General features: G+C 39.1%; 1 protein-coding gene across 15 annotated transcripts in view; it reads left to right on the top strand.

Annotated features, from left to right (window-relative positions):
• Positions 1-3,527: 3,527 nt before the first annotated feature.
• The window catches only part of LOC146466546 (uncharacterized), an 89,951-nt gene continuing 82,055 nt past the window's right edge, over positions 3,528-11,423 (top strand). For 4 of the 15 annotated variants that reach the window (XM_085127221.1, XM_085127220.1, XM_085127223.1 and 1 more), the window contains exons 1-4: positions 6,364-6,730; positions 7,547-7,610; positions 7,747-7,826; positions 8,897-8,956. In XM_085127221.1, coding sequence (XP_084983347.1) covers positions 6,698-6,730; positions 7,547-7,610; positions 7,747-7,826; positions 8,897-8,956 — 237 coding nt within the window. In that variant the 5' untranslated portion in view covers positions 6,364-6,697. Of the gene's footprint in view, positions 3,681-4,016; positions 4,551-5,077; positions 5,177-6,354; positions 6,731-7,546; positions 7,611-7,746; positions 7,827-8,896; positions 8,957-11,423 lie in introns of those variants that run through there. The other 11 variants (XM_085127210.1, XM_085127211.1, XM_085127207.1 and 8 more) reach the window with 9 other exon arrangements.

The raw sequence follows: 11,423 nt of genomic DNA, 5'->3' as shown, positions 1-11,423 counted from the left end.
CAAGATCCTAAAGTCAGTATTGCAAGTCGTTTGAATTTCAATCACCTGGTAGGCTATTCGTTGCCACATTTGAGTGGTTTTCTTTTTACAAAGTGTGCCGTTTAAAACAGATCAAGACAATAAAATACAGCTCGATGGGACTTAAAAAAGGATGACCGCGACCACTTAACAGGAGATAAATTACAGTAATTATGAGAAGTTCTTTTTGGGACTGACCGCTTAATACAGGTTCGAATGTCTTTGAACTAATATCACATTTCTTTTAATAGGAATATCCACTCATCAACAGTCAAATCCTAGCTGTATGCAGGACGTTTGTAATATGAACCTAATTGTCAAGCTCCCACGAGTCTCAAGCTCCTGTAGCTCAGGATTGAGCATCGGAACCAGTAATCGGTCAGACGTCATACTGATTTGCTAAAAATGTCTCTTTAAAGGAACCTCCACTCTTGAAAGAAATTAACGTTAAATCGTGTGAAAATACAATCTAATTTTAAATTTCGTTGGAAAACATGGAAATAACATTTCTGTGTCGGACAAAAAAGGATTTGATTATCGCCTATTTTTAAATTTCCCGGGCGCCGCCACCTTGGATTTCATGACGTAATATGGTTGTACTATTGTTTCACGCAAAAGAACTTTTGCTTACTAACAATAGCGGCAACGGTATGATATCATAAAATCCAAATGGCGGCGCTCAGGAATTTTAAAATCGAAAAAAAGGCGATAATCATATCTACTTTTTAACACACTGGAATGTCACTTCTACTTTTTAAACTAAATTTAGAATTAAGACACTATTTCAGACAATTTATAGTCAATATTGTTGTCCGAGTGGAGGTTCCCCGATACTATTTATTTGCGTAAGGGGCGAGGGAAAATAGCGTCGCGATTTTTCCTTCGCCTCTTCCCATGACACCCCGCGCGCCTCAGTCTATCCTTGTATCCAATCTTCTCACCCCCCCCCCCCCCCCCCCAAAAAAAAAAAAAAACACGTAATTAGCGACTGGGTACGAGTCTGGAGAAGCTGAACGCCCGGCTGCCGCCATGTTTGTTCTTTTTGTCCCTGGTACTATGATCTTCCGAGCGAAAGTAGTTTACATGGTGCTAGGATCTTCCTTTCTCTCAGCTAGGACGTTCCTAGCGCTAGGGCCAAGTACAACTTTTTGCATGTAAACTGAATAGAGAAAACGTATGGCGCTACTAGATGATCGGCCCTCTAGGATCTTCCTCCCTCCATGTAAACAGCCCTTAGATAGGCTAGGATATAACTAAAATCACTGCATGGTTTTTTCGGTGAAATATCCTTTTATTTCAAAGAAAAATGCAAACACCGAAAATCCGTTAAAATCTTTGACTGCACTTTTTAACATGGTTTTGCTTTTCTGGTTTAACTTACTGCGACAGCGACATGATATTTCAGTTCTTCGTAGTCACGCCCTATGACGTGGACGGATGTCTGAATTTGGGCCCATTCGAAATCGGCTACTACGTGCATTTGGTAGACCACTCTACTCGCGTTGGTTGTTCTACTTTTTGCTGTGCTACACCGTGCTGACGAGAGCCAATCAGCTCGAAACAGCTGTCCACGGTTGCCGCATTCTGTTAATTCTCGGTTTGGTCTCTATCATGTCGCTGTCGTGTTAAGTTTTTTATGAGTCCGATCAGCCTTGCAGAAATTTGAGTCATCTAAATTATTACACGGGTTTGAGAGCCTCACGTGCGGAAACAAATTATACTACCACCTTTAAAACACTTAAATCGTTTTTTACAATCTTTAAATCTCTGTTGGAAAGATTTTGGGAAATGTTGCGTTGTTCTGTGTATACCAAATATTTAATTTCGAAGGCATATAATTCACTGCAGTAAAAGTACTTCGTGAACTGAAAGGTTATTTTCACCATGTGCGAAACCTTCAAATCGATTTAAAAGCTTCTGGTCGGTTGAATGTCAGAAGGATGGTCTAATTTTAGATTCCTTTAAAAATGTCTGTGGGCAAATGACTGTTTTGTGGCGTTCTCGTTGCCGTCTTTGTCATCTTTGCTAAAGTTCCCTAATTATAAGCCCACATACTGTAAGATAAGAACAGCTTTAAGTGTTCCACGCAGGCTTTCACCAACAGGCAATGGTTTTATAATTTTGGCCTGAAACAATAAAGAAAGGAAAATAACCGACAGAGCGAGCCAAGGATTTTTATGGGATTTTACAGTCGATCGATCGACTGATTTATTTATTGACTGACTGCCCAGTACAAAGAATAAAATAACTGATGGCCCCTAGCAAATATCGAGGGATGATTCGGAAACAAAGTACAGACAGCAGACTAAGGAAAGAGGTGCGAAAAATAAACAAAATGGAAAGAACAACAGAAATACAATAGAATAAATTAGCACGACATTTCGGTTTACGACACAAACTCCGCCGTTAGGATTAGTCTGCCGTTTATTGTTCGCGTTTGAAATTATTTACTGATCCAGGTCTACAAGAGATCCGGCACCATTCATCGGATTTGTCGCATTTTAATTGCAATTCGGAAAAGATGACAACTGGACAAGGATTTATACGTCAGTAATTGGTGACCTTTTTTTGCGTCAAATGAAGGGCCAACGTTTCGTTTGATTTGCATCACAACTCGGTTTATCACGCACTGTTTACAGCAAGCAATTACGACTTGGTGAAACAATTTGCCACTGTTCGCAGCAAGCAATGTATCAACCTCGTTCCCAATCAGTATGGCTCGTCGTGTAACGCACAACTTCTCACGTACGGGGATCATGTGGGGATAAGTGCGTGACGTGAAGAGCCAACGGACGTCTTATAAGGAGGCTGCGAGAATTAATACTAACAACTAAAGACAAGACTTGAGACTGGGATTGGGCAAAAGTTTCTGGATGTTTATTAACCAAGAGAAAACGAGCGAACCAGAAATTAAACACCCCGTGGGATTGGGGGGGGGGGGGAGGGGAGGGGAGAGACTGCTCGCTCGGTTACAGAATGATAGCTTAGTACAAAGTTCACAGAATTAAAGGCACAATAGACAAAGACTGATTCACGCGCCAGGTAACAGATATCAAATTGATAGCTGATATTCTTCTAAACCTTTTGACAAGTCAAAACAAACACATTAGAGGCTTGGTAAGACATCTACATTTTGCCAGTGATTGGTACAGCTAGGTTTTTTAATGCGATGCCACTTGATGCAAATAAAGATGACTAACTGAATTCAACCTGTGAACAGGCTCCTAAGTGGGGTATAGGGTGGAGTCAAAATCGAGCTCGGAGAGGGAGGGGAGGGGCGAGAATGAAGGGGACTGAGCCTCCCTCCCTTCTTTCTCGCCCCTCAGTACTGCTCTCCGCTCACCCGGCTCGCCGATTTTTCTTTTCGCCCTTTACCCCACTTTGGAGCCTGTTCGCAGGATAACTATACCATTGCCATTGTTAATCAAAATAAGTTAACCGTTTTTTTTTTTTTGTTTGTTTGTTTGTTTGTTTTTTTTTTTCAGTGGCGTGACCTTTTGGCTTGTTTCTGAGCTTATTTCACATTCCTTCACGGTGCGTCCCTAATATTTTAAGGTGCGGCTTGACGACTCAGTGTTAAATTTCTTGAATGGTTTTTCAAGGAACATCATTTTGTAGCTTTCGTTTGGCCGAAACATTCAATTGCTCACGGAGAACTACAGGTATATCAGATTATTACAGATAATTCTCTTCGCGTGACTTCGCTGTTTAGTTGCTGTTTGTCGAGATTTGAGTTGATGAATGCAAATTGATTGGTTTTAGGTTCAATGCAAATTCTTTGTTACAAAAATACATTGCTTCTTCAACTTTTCCGAAGGCTAAATAGACTACGTAAAAAATAGCTGCATGACTTAGAAAGAAAGACGAACATTTTTATTTAGTATCCTGGGACGATGCGTATATCCCTGGTAGGAAAGATGCGTGGCATGAAATTTACGATACGTAGGCATGTTTGTGTGATGATATGTTAAGCGGTACTTTATACCCAGCAAATTTGATTTTTTGAAGGTGAATTTACTGTTGAAGTGGTCATTTACGCTCAATAGTCTAATAGTTCTCTTGCCGTTTTCCTAAAGGCACCCAAGTAGACTTGTACTGTTCTCCTGCATTCCGTTGCAGATGAACCTCGCAGAAAATTGCGTTCATTCCACGGCTACTCTCTTTCTCAGTAATTCCTTCGAATACTAGCTGACTCGAGAGGCACTCTAGAGGTTTTATCGATTCTTTTGGTTGCAAAACTTAAAACTTCTATTTTATCCTCTCGTGAACAGTCGGGTAACGGAAACTTGGACTGATTTTGGGAGACTGAATTCCACGAAAATATTGATGCCTTCATGGCCTGTTTCGGGTCCGAACAACTGCGACCCTTTAACTTTGTGGTGACTACAACGAGATTGTTGCACCCAGATAAGGAAAAGTCTTGGATTTCTCCATGAGCTGGACGCTTGTAAATCCGAAGGCGGACTTAATGAGAGTAGATCCCTTTGAGCAGTGATCAGTAAATGGTGAAGAACTACTGCGTTATTTCCCAGGTAAAAACTACCGTTTTTGCGTTGATATTCGGAGACAATGCATTTTTATGTCAACTGCGAATTCGGAGGCTTTTGTATTTTGATGAGCGGTTCACGCGGCATGTAAAAGATGTAGTGAGAAATATAGTGGCGATTGCGAGCGAACTGAACGGGTTTCATAAAACTTATTCCACACTGCGTCATGATTTCATTAGCATCTTGTTGTTCGCTTGAACATTGTTTAAGGTCACAGTCTTTTAATTCCGCGCTGACTGTTAATCCATTTTGCTCTTTAATAGTCTGAATTTCACACGAGGTAACTTAAATATATGGGGCAAGCTTGTAATAAAAATGAGAAACCTAAACACTTTTCTCGTAAACCACTCCTCGACAGAGGACCTCACAGAGGCGATCAATAAGAAGTTTGCATGGCTGTTTGGCTTGTCTAGACGGATTTAATGACTGGTTTTTTTTTTAATCTTCTCAGCCAAGTTTCTCGGCCTCGATTCAATATGAAAGCTTCATGGTCATTGCTGTGTTTGTTTCAGGAACATAGGAATGTCTCGCTTGTTTTGAAGTCCACGTTTTCGGCTACCTTGAATCCGCTGAAGGAACGCGGAGAGTTAGCTTCCTGCATAACTTGAAAGGTAAGTTGTTATTAAGATTCCTTACTCAGTGGCAAACGGTTCAATGAGTTGTGTATTCACTAAATGAAATGACACTTTGGAATTCAGCACTGAGTAAAATTTGCCCACCTGGTTTTAAAAATATAGTTTATTACCAAGTATCAATTGGTTCAGAAGGTGATGATAGTCAGGATAGTCAGCAAGATCCGACTTATTTTTAGCCGAGCTTTTGTCCACTGTGTAATCAGTTTGCGATCAAAGTCCAGGCATCTACATTCTGTATTGTTGTATCCGAATTGCAATCATTTAAAAGCAGTTTTGAATTTGTTTCAATAAAACTTATATGTTAAAATAAAAAATAAAATGTTGAGGTTCTTGTAACTGTGTTCCATTTCCATTTTCCATTTATTTATTTGCCAGAAAATCAGTGATAAAAGATTTACACAAACATGCATATAGCGTACGTAATACATAAAATGGTTCTGAGTAGGTGAGTACGTGAGTACGGCAGACGTGCCTTGAAGAGATCCCGCTCAAAGATAATGTTCCAAATTCTGATTAGTGATCTTTATTTCGTCCAGGCAAACGTCGTGTCTTAGTTTATGTACTCCCTTGTAACTCTTTTGTCATCTATTTCCATGGCAATGACGCTCCTCAGTTGCGCCGTTGAAGCTCAGCAAAGCGAAGAAGCTCAAGCGTATAGCCGGAAAACTGCATTCAGTTTTTTGTCAGTTGTCAACTCCATTGCGTTTGCTTTTCTCTGCTCGAGAGCCTTTGTTAAGATTTGTGGATCACTTTGCGTGAAAACGATTTAGCAAGGAACATTCTTATCATAGTAAGAACACACCGTGGTGGCAAAACCTGTCATTCGATCAGTCTTTTCGTTTGCTCGGGTTATTCGCACTCATTGAAGAAAATTGCTGTTTGGATTTAACACAATCAGTGATAGGCAGCAAAGCATGAGTAAGCACGTTTCTTTATTTGAGATGAGCAGTAAAGTAATAAAAAGCAGTTTCAGACCTAAAATGATTTTCTTTTCATGGATTACAAATAGTTTGAATTCCACGCCGCAAAGAACCACTGATTGTCTGTCCATAAGGCTTTGTGGGCTCAAAATGGGGACCCAGACTTCTATCAGGTTTGGAACGCCTGGGCGATAGTACAGCGTTTTGAAACGATTTTCACCGTATTTTTCGGAAAATTACCTAAGATTTTCCGCTCAAAAGCCGTGTGATCAACTGGTCATCGATAAGAGTGAGTACGGAGGAAGATGAACGAAAATTCTGATGATTATGATGGATCGATCGACGTTGCCAGGTGCTGGATGACCATTCCTCATGATCAGATATATAAACAAGTTGACTCCTACCTAGTACAAACTGTCTCAGAGTCGGAAATTGAAGATGATGTTGATCCCCATCAAAAGTAAAAAACGACCAAGATTGCAGAGTTCCAAGATTGCAAATGTAAAAATGAGTGTGCCCACGAACAATTAATCGCAGGAAGATGGTGTTCAGCACGTGGATTTGAACTTTGTAGAAGATGTGTGCTCAAAATTACAAATGGATCAAAGCAGTAAGCCGCATGTTTTTTTTCAAATTTTCCTTTGAGTGTCCTTTGAAAAACTGGTTTATGTGCCATACATTTGAAACTTATGGTCAATGAGAGATTTAAATATTTGCAATTGTAAGATAGAAAATTTAATGCTTTACAATGAGTTATTTGGCCACTAATAAATGTTAGAAAAGCAACAGATGTCCTAAAATTTGTTTTAAAAAAAGGGACGTGGAAGGAAATGGGCTAATTGTAAAAGTTTGAACATATCGTCGAAGTCATTAATCAATTTGTAGAACAACAATAAATAGTCAATAATCATCAACAAAATAGCATGCAGAAATCCAACTCTTCGGAAATGTATTCCTTACAAGTATATTCATGTTATGTCCAGTTTGTTGATAGCGTCTGTAGACAGAAATGTAGCTAAGAAAAACGTCAACTGGATCATTAATAAGCCTGGCCGGCACTATTGGACAGTGCACCTTTAAAATTAGCCCCAAGAATTTGTGTTCTGTTAAAATTTCAGCTGGTGAGAAGATCTCTTTCAGATGGTAAAATTCACAGGCAGCTCTTAGTGACACTCTTGTACATGAGTCAAACAAATGCTGACAGCCACACGTCACAGTGCTAGAGTATCTGCTCACAACACTAATCACTTTCTGTTAGGAACTGCTAGAATAGCGTGTATATTAATTTTGATTGTGTATCTATTTTTAACGAGCACATACTTCGAATGCTAAAAAGTTTTCTTTCTATTTCTCCATTATATTACATTTCAGATTATAAACTACAGTACTGATAGATATTATTTGCTTTTTGTGCCATCTTTTAAAGCTTTTGACAGATTTCTCCAAGGACCAAAAGGTTTCATACTATTGTGGAAAATTTTCATTTCAAGGTAAGAATCTGAACTGTTTTTTACTAAATCAGCTGACGGGGCTTTTCCTGTCTAAAATCTAGGTTATTATTATTACCTGCATGCATTAACTTACCCCTTTGAGTAATGATTTGTTTCATAATTTTGATAATTGCAGGAATACTGATCACTGAAAGTCTCATTGAACTTCTTGATTGGCTGGTAACTTTTGAGGAGAAATACTCTGGAAAGGCAAGTGTGACCAACGCAAATAAGTTCTGTCAACATGCAACTCTTAGTCAACACTCACCCTTCCCAGAGATTGTTTATATGCATATGTTTCATCCTTCAATGGATTACAAGTATCACTGATTTTTTTGTTTTCTTTGGGAATAAATCGTAAGTAACTTCTAGATAAATGTCTTAATGAAAGTCATTTTGTGTGGCTATGATTAAATGATTAGCAGGTTTGTGCATGAAAATTGATCCATGGTTTCTTGTATTTGGTGTACATGACCTACATGACTCAATAAATCTTATTAACAAGATGCCTATACTGGCATTTACGCGAGATGCTGTGGCTGATTCATTTATTTCAACTGTATGCTTTGCAGATTTATAAAACTACCCTTGCTAAGGGAATAGTTTGAGTCACGACGATCGCGTTATGTTGTTTCCCTTATGTTACGCTTCTCAGGGTTTCATTGGAAATTTCGGAAATTCCATTGTGATAACGTAAGCTTCTCAATGCCCTCTTTTCAGTCTCCCATCGTGGTCTTAAAGACAGTCAAACAAAGCACGATTATATGCTAGGAACACTCGTTAGTTTCCACCGTTTTAAATGTCGAGTGCTTCTTAGAGGTTATCCTTTCGATTTACCGTTTCAAAATGATGAAATTTCCGTTCGAAAACCGCACACTTGAGTCCACAAATTTAATCCGTTTTTAATAAATAAATAAAATGATGCTTTGACGTCACACAGATTGGGGTGAGTGGGTCCCCTCCCTAGCGATATAAGCGACAAGAATGGATTTTGATTGGCCTGCTTTTGTTGAAGACAATCAGAACAATACATCCCGAGTAGGTGAGGGGAGAGTTTAATGCATAAATTAATGTACAGATTTGTAGCTACTACGAAGAAAAAAAAAAAGAAAAAAAAAGAAATCGACCCGTTTTTAGACACGGTATGCCCCTCAGGGCATCCCGCGAAATTAGACATGAATATTGAATGTCATGCGAATAGAAGCTATGATTTGCAGTTCCTCCCTCCCCATCCCCCTTCTCCAGGGTTCTTTAATAATTGATTGTTGTTTTGTTTTACAGTCAAGCTTTCTGAAGGTGCCTCAAACAGGGTTACTGGGAGCTGCAGACATTTTAGGGGAGTTCAGGTATGAATATAAGAAAACCTCAAAGCAATAGAATATATTAATTTTACTTAATTAGTGTTACGTACAATTATTGACACACGACGCCTGTTACACCAGACAGTTAACTTTATGCAAACTCTCCCAGATTATCCAGGAGTCTCCCACATTTCAGTAAACAGATTGTCCTGGCTATAGTCTCCTGCATGTCCAACTCATAGATTTTAACATTAAGTTAACCCCCCCCCCCCCCCCCAAAAAAAAAAGTCCTACTGGCTGAAAATGGATGAAAGAAGTGTGATTGTCTCAATGTTACCCCTGAATGCTCAGGAGCAGAAAAATTCCTGCTCTCGCAACCAGAAGGTGTTCACTATGGCATATTATACAATGTATTGAATGCTACGCGCGCTGTGATTGGTCGTTGCCCATGATCTATCAGAGTACAGACACACGGATGACGTCACAGAAAAATTGTTTTCTTCGTTTTGTCCAACATGGCGCGGTTTTGAAAATGTTTGCGAGATTGTTTCGAATTGAGCAGGAGAAAAGTTTAGTAGGAGCTGTTTACAAACAAGAAAAAGAAGAAACCAAGGCGAAAGTGTTCTTGTCGATTTGAAAATTCCTAAACTGGAGCAAATCTTCAAAACAGCTGTTAGCGCTACGAAAAGGCTCAAAGTTTTGAAAATATTTACTCGATTAGTCTGCTCTGAGCAAGTGAAGGCCTCGGTAAAAGTTTAGGGGAAGCTGTTTACAAGTACGATAAAGAAGAAAAGAAGAAGCCGACACGGAAAGTAGCGTTGGTGACTTTGAAAATGCCTCAACTGGCACAAATAGAACAGTACAGTCAAGCACTACGAGGCGTGTTTCCTTTCTGTTCATTGAATAAAACAAATAGATTCCAATTTGCCATGCGTCTGTTCAGTAATAGATCACAGAAGACGTCCAAATGTGGTAAGAACATCAGTGACACACGAGCCGCCACTTTTTTGCTCTTACCACATTTGGACGTCATCTGTGATCTATTACTGAACAGACGCACGGTAACTTGGAATCTATTTGTTAAATTGTTAATTAAATAATAATTATTTCTTACATAAGCTTTGCATGTTAAACAACTCTCTAGTTGTCCAATATATACACAAATAGAGTCCAGTCTGATGTATCTTCCTGATCGACTAGGATAGGATAGGATAGGATAGGATAACTTTATTTATACACGGTTTTTCCATCAGCTACTTAGATTATCATTGTCAACTAACTATCTATCTACCTAACTAGGATTATAAAAGTTAAAAAACAACCAAAGCTAAACAATAAATGCTGCTTTTCTTGGAGGCCGTGTTTAAAAATCTTACTTATAACTGTGGCGTCTTAATTACGCGGGATGCCCTGAAGGGGCATACCGTGTCTAAAAACGGGTCGATTTCTTTTTTTTTTTTTTCTTCCTCATAGCTACAGTACAAATCGGTACATTAATTTATTCATTAAACTCACCCCTCTCCTACTCGGGGTGTATTGTTCTGATTGTCTTCAACAGAAGCAGCCCAATCAAAATCCATTCTTGTCGCTTACATCGCGAGGGAGGGGACCCACTCACCCCTACCTGTGTGACGTCAACGCATCATTTGATCTATTTATAAAAAACAGATTAAATTTGGCGCCATATTGTTAACATGTTCTGGACTCAAGTGTGCCGTTTTCAAACGGAAATTTCACCATTTTGAAGCGGCAGATCGAAAGAATAACTTCTAAGAAGCATTCGACATTTAAAACTGTGGAAATTGGTAAATTTCTGGCGAAGGAATCGTGCTTTGTTTGACAGTCTTAGACCACGACGCAAGACTGAAAAGAGGTCATTGAGAAGCTTATGTTGTCGTAATAGGATTTCAAAAATTTCCGGTGAAAGTCTGAGTCGCGTAACACAAGGAAAACAACGTAACGCGATCGTCGTGACTCAAACTATTCCATTAGCAAGGATAGATTTATCAATCGGCGAAGCATACAGTTGGAATAAATGAATCAGCTCCAGCATCACGCGTAATGCCAGTGTAGCAGGCATCTTGTTTAGCATTAAAATCATTCAAGGAAGTTGCTTGCCGTAATTCTATTGGCAAACCGTTCCATAACTGAGCTCCACTGTATAAGAAACTTTTCTTTAAATAATCAGTGCGCGGTTGTAGAAAAGTTAGCGTGTTTTCAGTATTCCTTAAATAATTCAAGTTATTGCGAAAAACAAAGCTTGATCTTAAATATTCTGGGGTCATCCCATAAATTTTAGAGTTTTATTCATCATAATTGATTTTTTATCCAATCTTTGATGACAGAGTTTTCGCCACCCTAGTGCCCGGAACAAATCATCCAAGTTACTATCATATCGAGCGGACATCAAAATGCGGGCTGCGCGATTTTGAAGCTTTTGAAGCTTATCAGAAAGGCCTTTGTTACAATTTCCCCACACCTCATTACAATAATCAAAGTGAGGTTGAACAAG

This window comes from Pavona decussata, unplaced genomic scaffold (genome assembly GCF_977016875.1).
Source record: "Pavona decussata unplaced genomic scaffold, jaPavDecu1.1 SCAFFOLD_143, whole genome shotgun sequence".
Lineage (NCBI taxonomy): Eukaryota > Metazoa > Cnidaria > Anthozoa > Scleractinia > Agariciidae > Pavona > Pavona decussata.
This window is presented reverse-complemented; position numbering and strand designations above follow the sequence as displayed.